At 45.0% G+C, this 24,077-nt stretch overlaps 3 protein-coding genes across 12 annotated transcripts in view; 2 read left to right on the plus strand and 1 right to left on the minus strand.

Moving 5' to 3' along the window:
• The window catches only part of HARS (histidyl-tRNA synthetase), a 16,653-nt gene extending 15,062 nt beyond the window's left edge, over positions 1-1,591 (minus strand). For 6 of the 7 annotated variants that reach the window (XM_011939662.1, XM_011939667.1, XM_011939665.1 and 3 more), the window contains exons 1-2: positions 719-1,591; positions 360-449 (exon numbers count right to left, since the gene is read on the minus strand). In XM_011939662.1, coding sequence (XP_011795052.1) covers positions 360-449; positions 719-808 — 180 coding nt within the window. In that variant the 5' untranslated portion in view covers positions 809-1,591. The remainder of the gene's footprint in view (positions 1-359; positions 450-718) is intronic. The other variant, XM_011939663.1, reaches the window with a different exon arrangement.
• HARS2 (histidyl-tRNA synthetase 2, mitochondrial) lies at positions 929-9,074 on the plus strand. 4 transcript variants are annotated; one of them, XM_011939657.1, is made up of 14 exons: positions 957-1,258; positions 2,991-3,008; positions 3,091-3,165; positions 3,430-3,549; positions 3,680-3,775; positions 4,976-5,101; positions 5,206-5,313; positions 5,571-5,669; positions 6,293-6,386; positions 6,710-6,837; positions 6,931-7,173; positions 7,336-7,452; positions 7,689-7,835; positions 8,250-9,074. In XM_011939657.1, the coding sequence occupies exons 1-14, from the start codon at positions 1,151-1,153 to the stop codon at positions 8,307-8,309; spliced, it is 1,539 nt and encodes a 512-aa protein (XP_011795047.1). In that variant the 5' UTR covers positions 957-1,150; the 3' UTR covers positions 8,310-9,074. The 4 variants fall into 4 exon arrangements, with proteins under 4 accessions (XP_011795050.1, XP_011795048.1, XP_011795049.1 ...); XM_011939658.1 differs by lacking the exon at positions 2,991-3,008 and having other exon boundaries at positions 935-1,258; XM_011939659.1 differs by lacking the exons at positions 2,991-3,008; positions 3,091-3,165 and having other exon boundaries at positions 935-1,258.
• Positions 9,075-10,106: 1,032 nt separating this feature from the next.
• ZMAT2 (zinc finger, matrin-type 2) lies at positions 10,107-17,101 on the plus strand. Its single transcript, XM_011939656.1, has 6 exons — positions 10,107-10,245; positions 10,586-10,679; positions 11,782-11,905; positions 13,871-13,944; positions 14,401-14,546; positions 16,054-17,101. Exons 1-6 carry the CDS (start codon positions 10,228-10,230, stop codon positions 16,195-16,197), a joined length of 600 nt encoding a protein of 199 aa, XP_011795046.1. The 5' UTR covers positions 10,107-10,227; the 3' UTR covers positions 16,198-17,101.
• Positions 17,102-24,077: the final 6,976 nt, after the last annotated feature.

A 24,077-nucleotide genomic window follows, 5' to 3' on the forward strand; every position in this document is an offset into this window, starting at 1 on the left:
TCTCCTTCAGTAGAATGTAAGTTCCATGAAAGTAGGCTATATTGTCCACCATGGTATATATTAAGTGCTTTGTATAGTGCTAGAGACACAGCGCTAAATACACATTTACTGAATGAACAAAGGAGTAGCAGCAGCAGGCTGACTCCCCTGATCACCCAGCTGGCCTAGCTTCTGCCATCACTTTGCCACCCCAGAATGACTCAGGTAGAGTCCAATCCAGCCCAGCGCCCAGGGCGACTGTCCTCTCCTCTGCAGTATTTCAGATCCTCCTCAATGACCTGGTTTAAGGAGGCAGACATAAGCGCCCCGTGAGTAGAGTTAGAGACTTTCTCAGTGGCTCCCTACAGGAATGATATTACCTTGGGGGTTTTGAGCACAAACTTCTGTTTGCTTTCATCAGGACCCAGCTGCGCCTTCAGTTTCAGGAGTTTTCCCACCTCCTCCTCGATCTGTGGAGGGAAAGAAGGCGCTGAGCTAACCATCTGTCAGTCTCCTGCCTCCCCCGCCATTCATTCAATATTCCTCCCTCATCAGGATCTCTCTGCTCAGGCCTAGCTTTGTTTTTCTCAGGACCCACCCCGGATGCCTCCCCACGCAGCCCACTCTCCTCCCTACAAGCTTGGTCGTTTCCCTCACATCCCTATCCTATGTCCCGAACAACCTGGCTTGACGTCCTCCCAGGCTTTGCCTTGGCCCTCCCCTGCTACCTAAGTCTTACCAGCTCGGCGCTGGCCTTCTGCTGCTTGAGGCCTCGCACGCGCTCTCCCTGAAGTTTCACCAGCTCCTCCAGCGCCGCACGCTCTGCCATCCCGGCTGTCCACTTGAACCCACTGCTGCCTAGACCTGCGATAGTGGCCCAGCCTCAGCAAGGATGACTTCCGGCTATCGAGTCGCCGGGTCGCACGCCTAGAGAGCCTCCGCCGAGCACAAAAATTATTTCCGGCTCCTGCCGGAAGTGCCGAAACTGGCTGCTAAGGGAACTTGGGAAGATCCCACCTCAGCCTTCGTGACTGGTGAGGTGCGCAAACGGCCGAGTTTTGCCTGGTGCCCGGGTTCAGCCTTGGCGTGCCCTCCACCCTTCCTGGAGTCCGACCCGCCTCCTTCCCAGGCCTTTTGTTCCTGCCCCGGAAAGCTGGCGTCCTGCCGCGCGATGCCCCTGCTCGGACTTCTTCCCTGGAGGGCCTGGGCTGCGCTGCTCAGCCAGCTCCTGCGACCTCCCTGCGCTTCTTGCACCGGGGCGGTCCGTTGCCAAAGCCAGGTGAGCGAGACGTAGTTATCTCTGGTCTGTCCCAGCAGGACCTCCAGATCTGAAAGCATAGACTCGCGGCGTGTATTCCAGTAGTGTTACAACAGGTTTTTATCGAGTGCCCACTATGTACTGACACTGAACTAAGCGATTTGGATGCCTGGTCATTTAATCCTTGGAGCAATCTTGAGAGGTCGGAGTTTTTATTTCCATTCTGCAGTTGAGGAAACGGAGGCTGCAAGATTAAATAAATGAGTTTTACATGGATATGTAGTAAGGGTGTATTTTAATTCATATCCACACTTTTTCCTGAAACTCTTGGACTCAAACAGTAATATTTTTAAGCAAAATGTATGAATATTCCTAATAAATGAGATGACTAAAGACCAGAAGTAAACTGAGTTCGCTTTAGAATTTACCTCAAAATGAATCTCAGAAAAACATTTTCAGATGTCAGAGAGTTTGGGATGTTGGAATTGCAGATAAGGGATTGTGGACTTGAACTTGGACTTCTCTTGGGACAGATAATCGCCATAGTATGGAACCACCACATCCTCTATTTTTGGAAGGGCATACAGCTTGCTGGTAATGCCACTGATTAAGTTTTGCCTTACTTCAGAAAGATTCTGATGCCCTCTTAGCAGATGCTTTGCGCTATCGTGAACAATAGGGCTCAGGTCTTTTATTAATATTCAATCACAGCATCTTACCAGTCTGAGTTTTTTAGTTCATTCAAGAAATCCATATCTTTTCATTCCGCAGGCTTGTTCTGTGTCCTTGAGCTGGTTCCCTGTCTTCAAGTTACAGTTTTCCTATCTCTAAACCTGATAACTAGTGCTACCTTATTAAAAATTCTTATTTTTTTGGCCAGGTGCAGTGGCTCATGCATGTAATCCCATCACTTTGGGAGGCCAAGGGGGGTCGATCACCTGAGGTCAGGATTTTGAGACCAGCCTCACCAGGGGTGAAATCCCATCTCTACTAAAAATACAAAAATTAGCCGGGCATGGTGGCATACGCCTGTAATCCCAGGTACTCGGGAGGCTGAGACAGAATCGCTTGAACGCGAGAGGCAGAGGTTGCAGGGGTTGAGATCATGCCACTGCACTCCAGCCTGAGCAACAGAGCAAGACTCCATCTGGAAAAAAAAAAAAAAATTATTTTTGCTGTTTCAGTAGGAACCGTGACCTGGAGAAGATCATCATAATCCCTACCCCTGAATGGTTGATATTGGTAGTGGTGGGTTGTTCAGTGCCTTCATTATTCTCAGATTCTTAAAGTATTTGAGAATATTAAAAATCCGGCTGAGCGCAGTGGCTCATGTCTGTAATCCCAGCACTTTGGGAGGCCGAGGTGGGTGGATCACGAGGTCAGGAGTTCAAGATCAGCCTGGCCAACATGGTGAAACCCCATCTCTACTAAAAATACAGAAATTAGCTGGGCGTGGTGGTGGCACGCCTGTAGTCCCAGCTACTCGGGAGGCTAAGGCAGGAGAATTGCTTGAACCGGGATGTGGAGGTTGCAGTGAGCCGAGATTGTGCCACTGCATTCCAGCCTGGGCAACAGACTGAGACTCGGTCTCCAAAAAAAAAAAAAAAAAAATCCATATACAATGAGGAATCTTGTGTGGTGAAGACCTGACCTCATATATATTACACATATAATTGTAGATACAACATGGGTTCTTTGGGGTGGGACTGAGATTGGGATAGATGAAATGGTGCTTTGGCTTCCTGTTGCTCAGGGTGAAGAGTCTTTGCAGGTTGATGGTCAACAGGGTCAGAGATGCCACAGGTCTGGCCAGTGTCCAGAGGAGCCACTTCTCACATTCATTCTTCTGCCAGGTTGCAGAGGCAGTGTTAACATCCCAACTGAAAGCACATCAAGAGAAACCAAATTTTATTATCAAGATCCCAAAGGTAATACTTTCTGCCTACCCTATCCCATTAGAGTGTCTTGGAGGACTGACTTCTGCCTTGCATGTCTCTCTGACCCCTTTTAATGTCCTTTACATTTTAAAAATATATACTATTCTTGAGATACTAGGTGGGGCTCACACTCATTTGAACTCAGTAGATTTCAGCTCCAGACCTGAGATTACATAATAAGTGTCCTTTAACTCCTTGTCTGAAATGGACTTATTTTTTGTTTTTGTTTTCACTGTGGCTGCTTTTGGTTTCCAGGGTACCAGGGATCTTAGTCCTCAACATATGGTTGTGAGGGAGAAAATTCTTGATTTGGTTATCAGCTGCTTTAAACGTCATGGAGCAAAGGGGATGGATACCCCAGCATTTGAGCTGAAGGTAAGGGGAGAAGAAAGAGTACATGCAACCTCATTCACTTCTTCACTGGACTTAAGTGTCCCAAAGGGCTTCTCATCTGTGTTTTGGAGTCATCCTTTGAATTGTGGCTCATTCTGTTTGACCCCTATAGGAAATACTGACTGAGAAGTATGGAGAGGACTCTGGGCTCATGTATGATCTGAAGGATCAAGGTGGAGAGCTGTTGTCCCTCCGCTATGACCTTACTGTATCCTTTTGAATACTGGAGCCTCACCTGTCTCTTTCCAAATCCAGAGGGCTTTCTCTGACAAAAGTAGAGAGAGTGACTTTGGGATCTTAGAGGTCCACTGGCAGCAGCCTAGACTTCTAGTTTCTCCCAGAATGCAGTTCTGCTACAGGAGCGTAGCCTGGAGCCCTATCATTTAACTCTAATGTGTATCATAATCCTTTGGGGGAGCTTGCAGAAGCACAGACATTTGGCTGCAGTCCCAGAGATTCTTAGCTAATTCTGTAGCTGGAATGGGGCTCAATAATTTGTATTTAAAAATTGTTTTTTGGCCAGGCACGGTGGCAAACACCTGTAATCCCAGCAGTTCGGGAGGCCGAGGCAGGTGGATCACCAGAGGTCAGGAGTTCAAGACCAGCCTGGCCAACATAGTGAAACCCCATCTCTACTGAGGTCCTGCTGAGCTCTGGGGCTGTCAGTTTCTGAGTCTAGTTTGGGACTGACTGTAGCCTTGTCCCCACAGATCTCTTTTGACCTAAAAAGTTAGCCAGGCGTGGTGGCGGGCGCCTGTAATCCCAGCTACTAGCGAGGCTGAGGCAGGAGAATCACTTGAACCCAGAAGGCAGAGGTTGCAGTGAGCTGAGATTGCGCCATTGCACTCCAGCCTGAGTGACAAAAGCAAAACTCTGTCTCAAAAAAAAAAAGATTTTGTGGAGATGGGTGTCTTTGTTGCCCAGGCTGGTTGTAAACTCCTCGTTTCAAGTGATCCTCCCACCTTGGCCTCCTAAAGTGCTGGGGTTACAGGTCACCGCATCTGGCCTACAACCTGCATTTTAAACAAGCATTGTGGGTAATTAAGATGCATGTAGTCCTTTCCCTGCACTTTCAGAAACAGTAGCTTAGAAGTTGTTAGGCAAATCCAAGTTCTGAAGCAGAAATGGCCCAGACCTGAAGTTAGTTCTTGGGTCACTTCTGTCTCTACTTCCCTTGCTTTCTGCTGAACTTACAGTTATGCTAGGTGAGATTCCTTCATTTGGGATTTCAATATATATTGAATTCCAAGCACTGCTAGACCTTGGGGATAGTGGAAAAAAGGGAAGGTCCTTGTTCTCACGCTAGTGGATGAGATCCAGTTGATATAGGCCCAGTCCTCCCTAATGTCTGTATACTGGGCCTAAGCTTTGGATGCAGTATTTCTCTTCCTTAACCCATTTATGTGAGGTTCCCTTTGCTCGTTATCTGGCCATGAATAAGGTGAAGAAGATGAAACGTTACCACGTTGGAAAGGTGTGGCGGCGAGAGAGCCCAACCATAGTCCAAGGCCGCTACAGGGAGTTCTGCCAGTGTGTAAGTGACCTGATGGTAGCAGCACAGTTTGATAGTTCTAGGGGCCACAACCTTGAAATTGGCTGGATAATGGAAGTTTTTTCCCATCTTTTTCTTTGCTGTAGGATTTTGACATTGCTGGTCAGTTTGACCCTATGATCCCTGATGCAGAGTGTTTGAAGATCATGTGTGAAATCCTAAGTGGATTGCAGTTGGGAGACTTTCTCATTAAGGTGAGGCCAGGGCCGAGAACTGTGGGAGAAGTCTGAATTTGGCCTAATAGTGTTTACACAAGTCCCAAACTTGGGTGACTCCAACCCTTAAGCCTGCAACTCTAGGACTTTCCTAGTAAAGCTGTTGTATTTCCTATATGTCTGTACTCTTCCTGTGAAATTTCCATCCTTTTTATATGTCAGGAAAGTAGGTACTGTCATTGTTTTGCGTGGAAGGGCATTGACAAGCACTTGGGTCATTGACATTGAGTTCTCAGGTAAATGACCGGCGGATTGTGGATGGGATGTTTGCTGCCTGTGGTGTTCCTGAAAGCAAGTTCCGTGCCATCTGCTCCTCCATAGATAAACTAGACAAGGTAACAAAGAAAACATGCTTCAGTAGACCCTATCTAGTTTCTGCCCTGCCCTCAAATCCATACCACTAGTGAAAAATAAGGAGATTGTGGCTGGAAGTGGGCTATTTTGGGGAGGAAAGTAAGGAGGCATATGAAGGAAGATCTGAGTCATGCTATACAGTGGGGATTGTGACTGGATTTCTTTTTTTTTTGAGACGGAGTCTCCCTCTGTCGCCCAGGCTGGAGTGCAGTGGCCGGATCTCGGCTCACTGCAAGTTCCGCCTCCTGGGTTTACGCCATTCTCCTGCCTCAGCCTCCTGGGTAGCTGGGACTACAGGCGCCCGCCACCTCGCCCAGCTAGTTTTTTTGTATTTTTTTTAGTAGAGACGGGGTTTCACCATGTTAACCAGGATGGTCTCGATCTCCTGACCTCCTGATCCGCCCGTCTTGGCCTCCCAAAGTGCTGGGATTACAGGCTTGAGCCACCGCGCCCGGCCGTGACTGGATTTCTTAAGCTGTCTCTGACTTTGCGGAGAATACAGTTAGCTACTTGTGATGTATATACTGAATGGAAGTGAGTTGTCCTTTTCCAGTTTGAGAAAGAAAGATCTTGGGGCTGGGCTAACGTTTGGCTGTTTATGCAGATGGCTTGGAAAGATGTGAGACATGAGATGGTGGCGAAGAAAGGCCTGGCTCCTGAGGTGGCTGATCGAATTGGGGACTATGTCCAATGTCATGGTAAGAACCAGGGTTTTCAGAGCTGTGATAGAACCAGGCTAAAGGTGACATGTGCTCAAATTCTACCTCTGAAACAACTCCTTTCTGTAGATATGCTAAGCTTCTGGGCCTGTCCTGAATTTAATTTCTTTTACTTATTGTAATGACTTTGTGTCTTCAGATGGCAAAGCTAGAGGTAAAGGAGGAGGGTCTTGTCATGTGAGACTGGGATCATCTTTTTTTTTTTTTTTTTAAGAAAATGAGGAAGACTAGCTAGAGCACATCAGGGATAATTTTAAATGAAACACATCTGAGTGAACAGCAGATACTTTATTTCTCTCCAGGTGGGGTATCCCTGGTAGAGCAAATGTTTCAGGACCCCAGACTGTCCCAGAACAAGCAGGCCCTGGAGGGCCTGGGAGACCTGAAGCTGCTATTTGAATACCTGACTTTATTTGGAATTGCTGAGAAGGTAAGCTGAATTGCAGATGGACCTCCTGCTGAGCTCTAGGGCTCTCAGGGTCCTGAGTCTAGTTTGGGACTGACTGTAGCCTTGTCCCCACAGATCTCCTTTGACCTCAGCCTGGCTCGGGGCCTAGACTACTATACAGGAGTGATCTATGAAGCAGTGCTGCTGCAGACCCCAACTCAGGCTGGGGAGGAGCCCCTGAATGTGGGCAGTGTGGCTGCTGGTGGGCGCTATGACGGGCTGGTGGGCATGTTTGACCCCAAGGGCCACAAGGTGCCATGTGTGGGACTCAGCATTGGGGTTGAACGAATCTTCTACATTGTGGAGCAGAGGATGAAGGTAAGTCCTAGGTAGTGTGAGATGGGGCTGGAGGCCTAAAATCCCTCTTGTTTCTGGAGGTGTAGTTGGAGTGGTTTTCTGATGATTCTTTTTGTCTTGATTTTTGGAACTGCTGGTGGAAAGGAGGTTTTTTATTAGTTTCACTTTCTTCACTCTTATTAGACCAAAGGTGAGAAGGTGCGGACTACAGAGACTCAAGTGTTTGTGGCTACACCACAGAAGAACTTTCTCCAAGAACGGTTGAAACTTATTACAGAGCTTTGGGATGCTGGAATCAAGGTATGGTGAAGCTGATATCTGAGCCATCTGGGTATGTGTGGAATTTAGGACCCAGGGCTATATCTACCTTATGTCTAGGGTGGAACTCAAGACCTTTTTAGTCTACTAGCTACTAGAGTGGCTTTTTAGGGTGGGAGGACTAGCCATTTATCTCTGACTTCCTTAGATATCCATGTTCCTGAGGTTTGTTGCTGTGTTTGCTTCTAAGTCCCTTACTCTATCTTGATCCTTTTCAGGCAGAGATGCTATACAAGAACAACCCCAAACTATTAACCCAGCTGCACTATTGTGAGAGCACAGGCATTCCACTGGTGGTCATTATTGGTGAGCAAGAACTGAAAGAAGGGGTCATCAAGATCCGTTCAGTGGCCAGCAGAGAGGAGGTGAGTGGCAGCAGCAGAAATAGAAGGGACGAATTGTTTCTGCCTTTCCCAGATTTTGTAAGAAATATGCATCTTCTGGCTGAGAAATTATCTTCATGGTTAATAGTGGTAGAGATGAACAAACACCCACTCCAGATGACCACTGCAGCCTGTGAGTATTGGCTGGGTGGCCAGAAGAAAGACAAATGAAATCCGAATGGGTATTTTGAGACTAATCAACATAATAGACATAGATGAGGTGTTTGAATCCCTTTCGTCTTGAGGGTATACATTCTTCAGGTCAACCCACACTACTCCCTTCTGGTTGTGTAAGTAATGGGAGCAGGATGCAGAGTAAAACAAATCTGGAAAAACAGTGGCTAAGAGCTAGTATCACTTTCTAGTTTATCACATGAGGATTCTCTTATGTTTCAGGTGGCCATTAAACGGGAAAATCTTGTGGCTGAAATTCAGAACCGACTGTCTGAGTCTTAATCCTTGCCTGATTCCCATCTGCTGCTCTTTGTAGAAAAGGTTTCCTCTAGAACTGAGTTCCTCTGGAATTGAGTGATGGACTTCACAACAACTGGCCAGGATGGGTGACAAGTACCTTCTGCCTCCTCCATCCTTCCTGGGTACAGAACTGTAGAAGACCCTGAGGACTCCTTGGGTAGTGTGAGCAGCTATTCTGCATGGGTGCAGATGGCTGGTATGTGAAAGAGACATGCTGTAGCTGCAGAGGCAAATTTGAAATGCCACTGAATGTTGTCAAGAGGTACTGAGATTGTTGCTGTGAGCAAGGCTCTGGGAGAGTCACCTCAGGCTGAGGATTCTGAACCATTGAGATCAGAAGCCAGATACTTAGCCTTCTACTGTAGCTACGGAACCAGATTCTGGTGAATTTGTCCACAACCAGCCATTGGCCTGTCTGGGGAGTTTTTGGAAGACAGCAAAGAGGGGCAATGGCTGCTTTCAGCTTTGTTTGAGGACAGATGCTATCCTAAGGGCATGGCAGTACCCATGTTGATTTGACATCTCTCTAGCCCATGCATTGCTAATAATAGAAGAGTGGGGCTTTATGCTTAATAATCTTGAACATTGAACTTAATAGATGACTTGACAAGGTGGAGATCTGATATTTTGAGATTTTGGAGACCATTTCCTGTGCCAGAATCACTGCTCTAACTATTCCATGCCATGCCGTGGAGGCTGTTCTAGAAGTGGTTGGATAACATGTTAAATAAAATATTAAGTATAGTAGTTTGGGTAATTTGTTATTGTTATCAAGGGCTTGGTTTGCATAGACTATAGAAAATGCTTGAGTGTACACTAGAGAATTCTGTGAGGCAGGAGTAACCTCCCTGGGATGATGCTTCTGTATTCAGTGATGGGCAGCCAGTTTCTCCCTCTTTCCCCGTCTTCTCAAGAGGTAGTTTTGTTTTTTGTTTTTTTTTTTTAGATGGAGTCTTGCTTTGTCCCCCAGGCTAGAGTGCAGTGGCATGATCTCGGCTCACTGCAAACTCCGCCACCCGGGTTCAAGAGATTCTCCTTCCTCAGCCTCCCGAGTAGCCAGCTAATTTTTGTATTTTTAGTAGAGACAGGGTTTCACCATATTGGCCAGGCTGGTCTTGAACTCTGACCTCATAATCCACCCACCTCAGCCTCCCAAAGTGCTGGGATTACAGGCATGAGCCACCGCGCCTGGCCAAGAGGTAGTTTTATTGCTAAAAATCAACATATAGTGAGCCGGTATGCCACAGTGCTTCACTCTAGAGTGTTGTTGATGACTGGCCTTTCCAAATCCAATTATGCTGATTAAATTATGTTCTACTATAAAGTTCCCCAGGTGATGGAAAAATGAGTGAAGTAAAGTGTGATAGCATTGCTTCAAGGAAAAGAGCACAAGTGCAAAACATGTTTTTTATATGTGCGTCGGGAAGGGTACCTCTGTTGCAAACGCTTCGGTGTAGTTTAGGGTCATACCGCTAGTGCATGCAGGTGAATGAGAGGCATCTAGACCTCCTAATGGCGCTTCGGCCTTAAAAAAAGGTTTACGAATTCTTGGCAGTGGACGCAAAGTTGCTAGACTAGATCAGAGACCACAGATTTTCGAACCTCAGTTTCCTTGTTTGTAAAATAGTTGAACTAAATCTTGACCCTTCAATGCTTAGTTTGAAATCCAAGGCAAAAAACGCTTGCAGGCGCCCTTACTTCCGTGTTGCTTCATACTCCTCTTGCGCCTGCGCTGTCTCCTTGGAGCAGAGGCGGGGCCAACAAGCCTGTTTTAGAAGCCCTCCAGTCCTTAGCTCGTTTGGAACACAAGACTCCAAGCTTATTGGAGGGCAATCTTGCCTTACGGCTCCAAGCCGCTTTTTACGGCATTTTTCAGCTCGCCATTCACTTCGCTGTGAAGATGGCGTCGGGCAGCGGGGTAGGTGTTGTGTCTGAGGAGGAGGTTTTGCTGGGTGGGGAATGGTTTTTCGGACCTGGATGGAGACAAACTCCTGCACCCGACCGGCTTTCCGATATCTCCTCGAGATCCCAGGGTCCAGGTTCAAGAACTCCCCAGTATAGGCCTTGGCAAAGGGTCAGTGGAATCATGGAGGTTTCTCGGGTTGGGGGTCCTGAGGCTACCCCAGCCTTCTCATGCAGTCCAAAGAGGCTTCGCTTTCAAAAGGTTCTGTAGCCGCCTGGACAGCGAGGGCGCGGTTCCCTGCTTCTTTAGGGGTCCGGACACGGCGACGGATCTTGACGCTTTTTCCCCTCCACAGACAAAAAACTTGGACTTTCGCCGAAAGTGGGACAAAGATGAATACGAGAAACTCGCCGAGAAGAGGCTCACAGAAGAGAGAGAAAAGAAAGATGGTGGGTGCTAACTACATCAAGGGCTATGGGTATCACAGAGGCGATGCGATGATGGAGAGCGGGTGGGAGTTGAAGTGCGCTGCCTTCCCACGCGGTTAAGCTCTGGCAGAGTGTTGCTTCCCTCGGCCTAGGTTTCTACATTTACACAATGAGAGCGAGGAGGTGGGCTGAAGTAAGTAGTTTTGAGATGCTCTTCAGCTCTATTTTACTCCGCTTCCTTGCCCACCCTTTGCTTGGCTCGTTTAATGCTTTCCTGAAGTACAGAGAAGATAACGGAATCCTTTGTAGTGACAGAGAAGTTAAGTGGAGTATTTTGCTACTGTGCATTACCGCTATCAGTGACCCCCCCCCTCTTTCCCTTGAAATTTCTTAAGGGAGAGAACATTCCTGGACCAATCAAGACCCTCCCATATAGTCTGAGAAAAGCCGGGGTACTTTCCAGGATCTGTGATTGTTTCAGCTAGTGCTTAGTAGTGCTGTTTCTCTGTGCCTTGTACGTCAGGGACTTGGTGCTTCTCTCCTGGTTAAGAGATTGCATAAAGAAATGTCTTGTTTTGTCATCTGTTTCAAACGTGTACATTCTTTTTTCCCTTTACCTCCAGGCCACCTTGCATTCACTAACTCTTTCAGTTTTTATGTAACATGTAAAATAAATAGTGCTTGACATGTAACAGGCATTTCCTAAATGTTGGTCCCCTTTTATAAATTTGCCCAGCTCTCAGAAGGTTCCTTTCTGTTATGCCTAGGGTATCTGCCTGAAAGTATTCTTGAATATCCTTGCTCCTGTTTTGAAAAAGTTGCTTCTAGTAACACTTCAGAAATTCTCCCCCACAATTCAGTTAATCAATGAATATAAAACATACTGCTTTTGGATTGGCTGGCTTTGAAGTGGAGAAAAGCTGTAGAAAATTGGGGATTGCCTACGATTTTTTCCTGTGTTGAGATTCTCCCCAGCTGCTACTTTAAGTGTCTGTTGCATCCTTTCTTTCAGGAATCATTTTGAAATGAGAGTAGACCTGAATTTTGGGTTTCATGCATTTTTTTTCCTTTGTGGTTGAGGAGCTGTAATATTGAAGGGACTTCCTTCCCCATTATGTTTCAGGAAAACCAGTGCAGCCTGTCAAGCGAGAGCTTTTACGACATAGGGACTACAAGGTGGACTTGGAATCCAAGCTTGGGAAGACAATTGTCATTACCAAGACAACCCCTCAATCTGAGATGGGAGGGTAAGTTGCTTATCATTTTTCTCTGCAGCCGAGAATGCATCTATTAAGCCACCAATTTTGGTTTTAGGAAGTGTTGAGGAAGGTCCTTGGCCCCAGGATTATGTTCTTCTTGCCTGTAATTCCATCTTTATATTTGTTTTTCTGTGTCTCCCAAGGTCTCAAGTTGACATGATAGTGTCTCTAGGAGTGGTCACTCATTGGGCTTCTTCATATTATTAGAATTGGCTGGGCACGGTGGCTCATGCCTGTAATCCCAGCACTTTGAGAGTCCAAAGCAGGAGGATTGCTTGAGCCCAGGAATTCAAGACCAGCCTGGGCAACACAGTGAGACCCTGTCTCTTTTTGTTAAAAAACAAAACAAACAAAAATCATACTAGCACTGCAACTACTACTTAATACATATTTAAAATTTTTTTTTTTTGCTGGCTGGGTGTGGTGGCTCACCACGCCTGTAATCCCAGCAATTTGGGAGGTCAGGGCGGTGGATTGCTTGAGCCCAGGAATTCAAGACCAGCCTGGGCAACACAGTGAGACCCTGTCTCTTTTTGTTAAAAAACAAAACAAACAAAAATCATACTAGCACTGCAACTACTACTTAATACATATTTAAAATTTTTTTTTTTTGCTGACTGGGTGTGGTGGCTCACCACGCCTGTAATCCCAGCACTTTGAGAGGTGGAGGCGGGCGGATCACAAGGTCAGGAGATTAAGACCATCCTGGCTAACACAGTGAAACCCCGTCTCTACTAAAAATACAAAAAATTAGTTGGGCTTGGTGGCGGGCGCCTGTAGTCCCAGCTACTCTGGAGGCTGAGGCAGGAGAATGGTGTGAACCTGGGAGGCAGAGCTTACAGTGAGCCGAGATCACGCCACTGTACTCCAGCCTGGGCAACAGAGCGAGACTCTCTCAAAAAAAAAAAAAAACAAACTTTTTTTATTGCCATTATACTTGTTATCAATTCTGATTTACTATTAATATTTTAAAAGGTATTATTTGATCTGTCAGAGGAAGAAATGAAGGAAGGGGCTACTGAGGAGATTTCTAGGGGAGAAATTAGGTAGAGCCTAGGAGTTGTTAATGGTGAAGAAGTGGGGTTTGAGGTTCCAGACTAGCTGCAAAGGCTGTAGTTGTTATGGATGCCTGATTGTACACCTTCTTCCAAGACTATAACCTATACGAAGAAGGGTCCCACAACAGCTTGTCACCCTTTTACCCCCCACTGCTTCTCTCTCCAGTTAGGTTTTCTAGCAGGAGAGCAACACAGATAGCAATGAGTGACATTTCTCTGAGCTGCTTAGTAAACCCACTGTTGTTCATTCCCGTCTGTATTAGTTATCTATTGTTACGTAAATTAACAAATTAACCCAAAGCTTAGCAGCATAAACTACACCACTCACAGTTTCTTTGGGTAAGGAATGTGGGAGTGGCTTACCTAGGTGGTTCTGGCTCAGGGTCTCTTCATGAAGCTGCAATCAAGGAGTTGGCAAGGTAGGTCTGCATTCATTTGAATCTTAAGTGGGGCTGGAGGATCTGCTTCCAAGCTCTCTCACATGCCTGTTGTTTGGAAGCCTAAGTTCTTTGCCCCATAGACCTTTCTATAAGACTGCTCACAATAAAGCAACTGGCTTCCCCGGAGCAAGTAACCCAAACAAAGACAGAAGGCATGGTTTTTAAAATAACCTAATTTTGGAAGATATTACTTTTGACGTATTCTGTTGGCCACACAGACCAACTCTAGTAGAAATTGGGAAGAGACTACACAGAGTAGGAATACCAAGAGGGTGGGGCTCATCCTGAGGCTATCTTGGAGGATGACTGCTATACTCTCTCGAGAGCCAAGACTTTATAAAAATGAAGGCTTAACACTTCTAAAAAGAAGTTTACCTAAAAATTTGTGTTTCTTGGTTGAAAATGATAAGATCCTTAAAACCATATTTGACTCAGGTGCTGTTTCTTCCTGTTAGATATTACTGCAATGTCTGTGACTGTGTGGTGAAGGACTCCATCAACTTTCTGGATCACATTAATGGAAAGAAACGTAAGGCTTGGAGGTAGCTTGTGACTAGGGCTGGAATTGGGTTTTGGAGGTGGGGTGGAATGGAAGGGTAGGTTTTTTTTTTCTTCCTCTTCTTTTTACTGATCAAAAGATGGCTGGAGTAAGAAAGGTAGTTTCTGTTGGGCTCTTTTTTGATGCCCCTTTTAGAACTCTCCAGTTGTTTCAGCACAGGCCATCTTTTACTTCATTATGTAATATTTCTGGAGGCCATGAGGTAAGAGGCCTCATTCTGGAGGCCATGAGGCTTTTAACAGCACCCAAAACATGTGCTGCTCCTGGGCCCAGCTGACCAAGGGAGTTTCTTTTAGCCATAATTATTTGTGCTGTGTGTTTTATGAGATGTCATATGAGAAGATGTCAGAGAAATCAGGAAAATACTTTTTGAGGGGCTGAGGATGTTTTAATGAGCTTGCCTTCTTCACTGTTGACCCCATCCAGATCAGAGAAACCTGGGCATGTCTATGCGTGTGGAACGTTCCACCCTGGATCAGGTGAAGAAACGTTTTGAGGTCAACAAGAAGAAGATGGAAGAGAAGCAGAAGGATTATGATTTTGAGGAAAGGATGAAGGAGCTCAGAGAAGAGGTAAGGCTCTCCTATTCTTCCCCTCTGCCCCAGATTTGAGTTTTATATTATGAATCATGGGAGACCCTGTCCTCATCCCACTCCTACTCCCAGCCCCAGAGTTGTATCTCCTGAGTTCTGTATATTAGCAGAAACATTTGTTGCCTTTGTTTAGGATTCTCATGATCTGAAGGAAATGGCTCTGAAACTACTTTTTTCTCCTGGACTCTGTGGGCCTTATTATTTATTTATTTTGGCGATACAGATATTTCTCAACTTCTCACGGGGTTACCTACCGATAAACCCATCATCAAGTTAAAAATATCTTAAGTCAAAAATGCATAATACACCTAACCTACCATAGTTTAGTCTAGCCTACCTTAATATGCTCAGAACACATTAGCCTATAATTGACCCAAATTATCTAACACAAAACCTATTCTATAATAAAATATTCATCTCATTAATTTATTGAATACTGTAGTGAATGTGAAAAACAATGGTTGTATGGATACTTGAAGTACAGTTTCAAATGCATGTCAGTTTTGCACCATTGTAAAACTGAAAAATCTTGTCAGAGCATCATAAGTTGAGGACTGTGTCATCTGTATTCTTTGATTTAATTTTTTTAAAAGACTTAACTTTTTTTAGAGCAGTTTGGGTTTACAACAAAATCGAGAAGGAGGTATAAAGATTTCCCATATACCCACTGTCCCCCACAACATGCATAGCCTTCTCCACCCTTTTTTTTTGTAACTACAAGAGGAATTAACTAAATGTACCTAGTCCTAAAGAGGCCCATGAAATGAGGCTGACTGGGTCAGAATTCTGTTTCTTCCACTTACTGGCTGTGAATCTTGGGCAAGTTATGTAACCTCTTTGTGCCTCAGTATCCCCATATTAGAGATCTTAGTATAATATGCATGAAGTACTTAGAGCAATTTCTGGCATGTACTGCATGCCCCAGAATGTTAGTTGCTATTATATGGTTTTGCTGTCATAACCCTGTCAGGAACTAGAAATGACATGGGGCCAGACACAGTGGCTCACGCCTGTAATCCCAACACTTTGGGAGGCCAAGGTGGATGGATCACTTGAGACCAGGAGTTCAAGGCCAGCCCCAGCAACATGGTGGGACCCTGTCTCTACAAATACAAAAATTAGCTGGGTGCAGTGGCACACCCCTGTAGTCCCAGCTACTTGGGAGGCTGAGGTGGGAGGATTGCTTGAGCCCAGAAGGTGGAGGTTGCGATGAGCCGAGATTGTGCCACTGCACTCCAGCCTAGGCGACAGAACAAGACTCTCAAAAAAAAGAACTGGAGTGCAGGCTTGAGAACTTCTCTCTAGAGGCTAAAACTTCTTTTTGTTATTCTTTATAATTTTTACTCTGGCTTTTACTCTGTCCTTGAGATTTTACTTGTCTTAAGTACTTTCTCCTAAAGATAGAAGGGAGTCTTGAAACTTATGTCTTTTTCAATAACATTTGGCTGAGGAGTCTAAACTGATTCTGAGTGGTTTTTCCCTCCAGGAAGAAAAGGCCAAAGCATACAAGAAAGAGAAACAGAAGGAGAAGAAAAGGAGGGCTGAGGAGGACTTGACATTTGAGGAGGACGATGAGATGGCAGCTGTGATGGGCTTCTCTGGCTTTGGTTCTACCAAGAAGAGTTACTGAGGCTTTCTATGCTTGGCCTAACTTGGGCCTATGCTGGACCTAACTTTGTGTGTGTGTGTGTGTGTGTGTGTAGTCGGGGGTCATTTCTTTTTGGGTGATGGGAAAGTTCTTAAGAGTGTCAATGGGGAGGGATAGAGGGTGGGACTCCTGGTTTCCCTCTACTTTGGGAGAGGGCACAGATTGCAGAGGTAATGCTGTGGCATATTGCTTCAGCCTCAGTATATCGCTGGAGTCATAGGACCCCTGCCCACCTGAGTTTCCAATAAAGAAAAACCTCCCCTTCTGAGGCTGCTTTCCCAAAACTCCCCCTGCATCTTTATCTCTCCATCTATCCATCCTCTTGTCTGAGCATCCCACCTTTATCCTGTGTTATGCCTTTGTTTTAATTTTAACTCATGTTCATCCTGCAACAGAAGCATTCTCTAGGTCCCAGTTTCCAGTTGATTGCATATCTTTGACCAGCCCTTTTTCCCATCCCGCCCTATGGTTCTCTAGCTACCTGTGCATGCATGTGTATTTCTGCCTGGTTCTATGGTGTGTGGATGTGTGTGCATGAATCTGTCACATAGAGGGGGCCTGAGCTGGTGCCCTGGGGCCTGATGTTCTTGGCTTCCTCAGAGCATGTAACAGGAAATTAAATGGGATGAGTGTTTGGTGTGGTTTGTGTCTGATGAGTTTTTTAACATTCAGGTGTAGATTGTTTCAGCTTTTCTTGTTTCATTTTCCTGAGGATTTCTGTTTTTGTCTTCCTTGTGAGCAGGCTTTTGGAAGAACCGGTTTGATGCAAAGAAGAAAATGAAAAACAAAACAAAACAAAAAATCCCCAAAACCTTATTATGGGAGCCCTTGGGTCTTAGAAGCTGTTCAACATGTATAATAAATGGCATTGACTGGGCCTGTTTTACATTTGGTGGGAACATTCCATCATTTTGCCTGTGAATATTTGTTTTTCCTTCTCATGCTGAGGATTTCCGTAGAGTGTTTTATTCTTCCATTTTAAATCTTATTTTTGCCTAGCTTTTTTTTTTTTTTTTTTTAGCATGAGTTATGTTTTCCTCTGATAAGGGATCTGTGTCCAGAGGAGCCTGAACCAAAACTATTCCTATCATTTCAGACTCCTTTGATCTTTTGTTTTTGGAACAGCAGAGCTCAGGATTGAACTTAGTGTTTTTCTTTTTCTTTCTTTTTTTTTTTTTTTGAGAGAGTCTTGCTCTATCACCCAGTCTGGAGTGCAGTGGCGCAGTCTTGGCTAACTGCAACCTCCGCCTCTTGGCTTCAAGCAGCTAATTTTGTATTTTTAGTAGAGATGGGGTTTCACCATGTTGGCTAGGCTGGTCTAGAACTCCTGACCTCAGGTGATCCACCTGCCTTGGCCTCCCAAAGTGCTGGGATTACAGGTGTGAGCCACTGCACCCTGCCCTTAGTGTGTTTCTTACGTCTGCTAGACACAGGATTACTTAATCTTGGCACTGTTGATATTTTGGGCCAGATTATCATTTGTTGTAGAAACCAATGCTATGCAGTGTAGGGTGTTTATGATTTTGATTTTGATTTAGGATTAACTTCATCCCTGGCCTTTACCTGCTAGATGCGAGTAGCACCCTCTTCCACAATTGTGACAACTAAAAATGTCTATGCCCCTGAGAAAGGCAAAATCTCTCCGTACCCACATTGAAATCCACTGAGAAGCAGCTAGCTGTTTTCCCTACCTTGGTCTAATTTGAGAATTAGATGGCACAAACTGGTAAACTCAGCACAGAAACTCACAAAACTTTGATATCCACTGGATCAAGTACTGTACCAAGTCCAGGGGATGCAGAGGAAAAAAAAAAATAGTCATACATACATGGAGAATTATTAACTTTAACACATTAACTTCAAGCAGATGAAACCTGTAACTCTTGCTGGTTCTATACCCTGAAAAAATGGATCCGTTGGGTTAACAAGGCTGCCACCATATAGCTGGTATTCATTCTCTGCCCCATCAGGCTCCTCACCTTTCTGTAGTATCTGAACCACAAAGCACCATACACCTCCGTTTGGACTTTTATACAAAATTCCCTTACTGTAAACGTGATGCTGAATCTTGCCACTGGGAACACCGTGAATGTATCTTCACCTGTGGGCTCAAGGCCTGGCTCAAAGTTTTAGATACAGTAAGTATTGGGCAATGGGGGCAGATTGGTGGGTGCTTTTCTTGGCAGGATTATGTGCACTTCAGGTCCCTTGGGTGACAGTCTTGTTGACTAGGGCTTTTGTTACCCCTTTCAAGGCAGGCTGGAGGTTTCAGTGAGTTCCTTCCATGGTTCAGTTTTTTTTTTTTTTTTTTGAGTGTCACTGTCACTCAGGCTACAGTGCAGTGGCAGGATCTCAGCTCGCTGTAACCTCCACCTCCCAGGTTCAAGTGATTCTCCTGACTCAGCATCCTGAATAGCTGGGATTACAGGTGCCTGCCAGTATCCCTGGCTAATTTTTTTGTATTTTTAGTAGAGATGGGGTTTCACCATGTTAGCCAGGATAGTCTTGATCTCCTGACCTCGTAATCCGCCCGCCTCGGCCTCCCGAAGTGCTGGGATTACAGGTATGAGCTACCGCGCCTGGCCTCTTTCAGGTCTTTCTAAAACCAATGGAAATGTTTGCATTCTGGTTGAGGAAAATCCACTTGACTAGTGCTTAGGTGAACATGCTGTAGGTACTGGTATTATCATCTGGGGCAATGCATCTAAGTCCCAGATGTCATGGAATTTACATTCTGGTGGAATTGCCCTTCAGAGTACCTGGGGAACAAAAGATGATCCTTATTATTAAAGATGATCCTGTGGCTTCAGGCACCCTCAAGGCTTCTTGTATTTCCCCCATAACTTTCTCCAAATATGTGTGCAGATTCTTTAATCCAGCATATATTCTAACAACATAGTTGTGTATGTGCACATGTATGTACCAGGATGTGTATTACTGCAGCTTTATGATAATGAAACTTAAAACTATTACATTTATACTTGAATATAATGCAGCTGTTTACAATGCAAGTGAATTAGGTTTATATGCAGTGACCGGAAGGATCTCCAAGACATGCTGTTAAGTAAACAATATCCAACAACTGGATTCCCAGCAAGCCAAGAAAAACTATGTTTTGTGTAGAGTTAAATATACAGATTGAGGAAAAGGACTGGAAGGATACACATTGAAATATAAACAGTGGTTAATTGGAGAAAAGTAGAAATTTGGGGAAGAAAGGTTAGCTGTTTACAGTGTACATAAAAGGAATAGATGTTCCTGTAGTATTAAAAATGGAAATAATGTTTAGGCCAGGCATGGAAGCTCACACGGGTAGTCCTAGCTCTTTGGGTGGCCGAGATAGAAGGATCTCTTGAGGCCAGTTCCAGGTTAACTTGGGCAGCATAGCAAGATCCTGGCTCTATAGAAAATAAAAAAGGCTGGCACGGTGGCTCACACCTGTAATCCCAGCCCCTTGGGAGGCTGAGGGGAGCGGATCACTTGAGGTCAGGAGTTCAAGACCAGTCTGGCCAACTTGGTGAAACCTCATCTCTACTAAAAAATACAAAAATTAGCCGGGTGTGGTGTGCATGCCTGTAGTCCCTGCTACTTGGGGGGCTGAGACACCAGAATCGCCTGAACCCAGGAGGCAGAGGCTGCAGCGAGCCGAGGTAGTGCCACTGCAATCCAGCCTGAGCAACAGCGTGGAGACTCCATCTCAAAAAAGAAAAAGGAAAAAAAAAATTAGCCAGGTGCGGTGGCTCACACCTGTTATCCCAGCACTTTGGGAGACTGAGGCGGGTGGATCATGAGGTCAAGAGACCGGGAGTATCCTGGCCAACATGGTGAAACCCCGTTTCTACTAAACATACAAAAATTAGCTGGGCGTGGTGGTGCGCGCCTATAGTCCCAGCTACTCGGGAGGCTGAGGCAGGAGAATCGCTTGAACTCGGGAGGCGGAGGTTGCAGTGATCGAAGATCGTGCCGCTGCTCTCCAGCCTGGCGATAGAGCAAGACTCCGTCTCAAAAGAAGAAAGAAAAAAAAGCCGGACGCCGTGGCTCACGCCTGTAATCCTAGCACTTTGGGAGGAGGAGGCGGGTGAGTCACTTGAGGTCAGGCGTTTGAGACCGGCCTGGTCAACATGGTGAAACCATCTCTATTAAAAACACAAAAATTAGCCGGAAATCGCGGGAACCCGGGAGGCGGAGGTTACAGTGAGCCGACATCGTGCCACTGCACTCCAGCCTGGGCAACAGATCGAGACTCTGTCTCAAAAAAAAAAAAAAAATCAGTTGGGCATAGTAGACTGTGCCTGTAGTCCTAGCAACTCGCGAGGCTAAGAGGGGCGTAGGGGTTGAGCCTAGATGGAGCCAGTGCACTGCAGCCTGGGTGACAGAGGATGATTATGTGTCTTAAAGAAAAAAAGCGTAACAGGAACTTTCACCTGGGCAGGGGTTGTAAGGTTTAACTAGTTTAGCAGCGAAGTTCTAAGATAAGGTCTGAAATACAATTTACACCTTGTAAAGATTCTACTGCCCTGGCCCAAGCACTAGTTGTAAAAGTCGATTTGATCACAAAGTGATACTGCGTGGTGGTTTTGGGAGCGCAAAGGCTGGAAGCGAAGGACGTGTGGGCATTTTGAGAGTTGTGGACCATGTGACTGCTGAGAAGGAGACGATAAGCCGAGGACACAACTACGGAAGAGCTCTCCAGGGCTTAGGGAAAGGCTGCGTCCTTGTCACTGCTGTGTGTCCCCAGACGGACAGCTCCTCAATTGTCTGGAGGTTGGGGGGCGTGTTGGACAGTCCTGGACGCTGAGTCATGCTAAAGCACCCTTGCTTGGACTCACTCTTTGTGACGTAGGTCTTTCTCACCAGTCAAGAAAATATAATCCGGAAGCAACCTCCGGGCTGGCTTTAGCTCAGCGGTTACTTCGCCGTTTCTTTGTTAAGATTACACTCAACCTCTCTGGGTTGTTCGAGACCCGCGGGCGCTCTTCAGTCCTTTTACCTCTCTGGGTGGTTCGAGATCCGTGGGCGCTCTGCAGTCCTTTTCACTGCTGAAGTTCAGCTCCCTTTTCATGAAAAAGGAACCAGGGCTCCTTGGAGAAATGGTTGATTTAGTACTGGGCAGGAAATAGTACAGAAACAGACGTGGAGCATCTCATAGTGCTAGAAAGTAAGGAAGTGCTTAAAAACCAAAAAAACCAACTCAACTTTTAAAGTTTTTTCAGTGTTCAGTATGTTCATGTGTTTGTTCTAACAGTTACCCGTATGTTTGTATCTTCTCGCCTTTTTTTACTGAGGCCCACAGGGTTTTTTCTTCCAAATCTAATGGATGTTCTAAGATACACCTCAAACTTGATCATTCCATATAAATTTTCGTAGGTTTCCTTTTGATATGTAGAGCCAAGTTTTCTTTTATTATGGTTTTGAAGATTACATCGGTTCCATTATTTTATTCTTCTTCAGGGACTGCAATGTATGTTGGATCTTTGCCTCTATATCACTTTCTCTCTGATCCTTTGAATTGCTTTCTTGATTTAATTTTTATTTTATTGGCTGTTTTAATATCTTTCCTCAATACCAGTTATTGTATTTTAAGTAAAAGCTTATCCTCTTTGGACAGCTTATGATTCAGTGTTCTTTTCAGAGATTTTTTTTTCTTCCGTATCTCCTGCTTTTTTTACAAACTGTTTTCTTAGTTATTTTGTTCTTTGTGCATTTCTGTTCTGAGTTATTTTTCTGATTCATGGCATTTTTTTCATGTTACCAAATGATTGCTTAAGGTTATCTAATTTAGACTGGAGTACTGTGTTTCAGTTTTCCAGTTTCATGGTTAATGTTTTAAAAAATATTGATTTTCACTTAACATTTTGCGATATACTGTATCTGCAATTTTCTGTGCATTTTGAAATGTTTTATTTTCCAGTTTCAGCAATTACAAATGAAGTAGTAGTTTGGGTGCCTTACCAGCTTTCTTAGTTGAAGAGTGCCCTGTTTTGGTTTGTTTGTTTGTTTTTGAGACAGAGTTTCGCTCTTGTTGCCCAGGCTGGAGTGCCATGGTGTGATCTCGGTTCAATGCAACCTCTGCATCTCCGGTTCAAGCGATTCTCCTGCCTAAGCCTCCCAAGTAGCTGGGATTACAGGCATGCGCCACCATGCCTGGCTAATTTTGTATTTTTAGTAGAGGCAGGGTTTCACCATGTTGGCCAGGCTGGTTTTGAACTCTTGACCTCAGGTGATCTACCCACCTCGGCCTCCCAAAGTGCTGGGATTACAGACATGAGCCACTGCGCCTGACTGTAGTGCCCTCTTTTGTTGGTAGAACAAAATGCATTTCTTCCCCAAATAGCCCTTTTTTGGAAAGTGGAGCACAGGCTGATATCTTGTGATTTTGTGATTTTCTTTTGTATCTGTGAGACTCTTAATTTTCTTTTTCTTTTTGAGACAGGGTCTGTCTCTGTCTCCCAGGCTGGAGTGCAGTGAGTGGTGCCATCTTGGCTTTGCAATCTCTGCCTCCTGGGCTCAAACAATACCTCCTGCCTCAGCCTCCTCCAGAGTAGCTGGGACGACAGGTGTGCACTACCTTACCCAGCTTTGGATTTTATTTTATTTTATTATTTTATTTTATTTTAGTAGAGATGGGGTCTCGCCATGTTGCCCAGGCTGGTCTCAAATTCCTGAGCTCAAGATCCGCCCACCTCGGCCTCCCATAATGTTGGGTTTACAGGAGTGAGCCACCACAGCCAGCCTGGTACTCTTATTCACTACTTGCTTCCTTTCTCTTCACCATGAAGCCCTGAAGGGGTACCTCCCCTTCAAGTCGCCTCTTTCCTCTGGCCTTTGCAACATTGCCATTTCCAGTCTCCAACAATTTCACCACGTTTTAAAATATATCTCAGTTCTTTCATCTACCAGATCTCAGACATATTGTCAGTATTTCTCCACTCAAGACGGGACTCTCTTTTTCTGGTAGTGGTTTAGACTTTCTGTGCCATCTTGGCTTCTCTTCTAGAGCATGGCTCTGTAACTGGATCTGCTGGTTTTGGATGTATATATCTGCTTTTATATAAAATGGGGTTTATAATTTTCTCTGCCTGTAAATTATGTTGTAGCCATAGATGGTTTTATTTGTTCCCCTTAGTTTTGTTTGTTTATAGGATGTGTGAAGAGATTCAAATTTAGGTAACTGGCTTTATTCTATAGGAATCTGGAAGCCAGAACATTTGTTTTTGTTTCCCATAAAAAATTTTAATTGTGGTAAAATACATAGTACACAAAATTTGGCATATTAACCATTTTACACCTTTTTTGTTTGGTCTTTTTTTTTCCTTTTTGTGGAGAATGGGGTCTATATTGCCCAGGCAGATCTCAAACTCCTGGGCTCAAGCTATCCTCCCACCTCTGCCTCCCTAAGAGCTGAGATTACAGGTGTTAGCCACTGTCCCCAGGTCATATGAACCATTTGGAAGTGTTCAGTTCAGTGGTGGTAGGTACATTCGCACTGTTATGCAACTGTCACCACTGCCCATCTCCAGAACTCTTCATATTTCAAAATTGGAACTCTATACCCACTAACTAATAACTCTCCATCTCTCTCCATCCCTAATCCCTGGCAACTGCCATTCTGCCCTCAGTCTATAAATTTGACTACGTATCTCATAGAAGTGGAATCATGCAGTATTTGTCTTTTTGTGACTTGTTTATTTCATTTAGCACAGTTTTTTTATTTTTATTTTTATTTTTTTCTGAGAGGGAGTCTCACTCTGTTGCCCAGGCTGGAGTGCAGTAGCATAATCTCGGCTCACTGCAACCTCCGCCTCCCAGGTTCAAGCAATTCTCCTGCCTTAGCCTCCCGAGTAGCTGGGATTACAGGCATC

This window comes from Colobus angolensis, unplaced genomic scaffold (assembly GCF_000951035.1).
Source record: "Colobus angolensis palliatus isolate OR3802 unplaced genomic scaffold, Cang.pa_1.0 Scaffold183, whole genome shotgun sequence".
Lineage (NCBI taxonomy): Eukaryota > Metazoa > Chordata > Mammalia > Primates > Cercopithecidae > Colobus > Colobus angolensis.

Coding starts and splice junctions, on each gene's coding strand:
- HARS2 (XM_011939657.1), top strand. CDS start 1,151: ATGCCCCTGCTCGGACTTCTTCCCTGGAGGGCCTGGGCTGCGCTGCTC. Junction 5,102..5,205: donor ACAGGGAGTTCTGCCAGTGT/GTAAGTGACCTG, acceptor TCTTTGCTGTAG/GATTTTGACATTGCTGGTCA. Junction 6,838..6,930: donor TATTTGGAATTGCTGAGAAG/GTAAGCTGAATT, acceptor TTGTCCCCACAG/ATCTCCTTTGACCTCAGCCT.
- ZMAT2 (XM_011939656.1), top strand. Junction 10,680..11,781: donor AGAGAGAGAAAAGAAAGATG/GTGGGTGCTAAC, acceptor ATTATGTTTCAG/GAAAACCAGTGCAGCCTGTC. Junction 11,906..13,870: donor CCTCAATCTGAGATGGGAGG/GTAAGTTGCTTA, acceptor TCTTCCTGTTAG/ATATTACTGCAATGTCTGTG.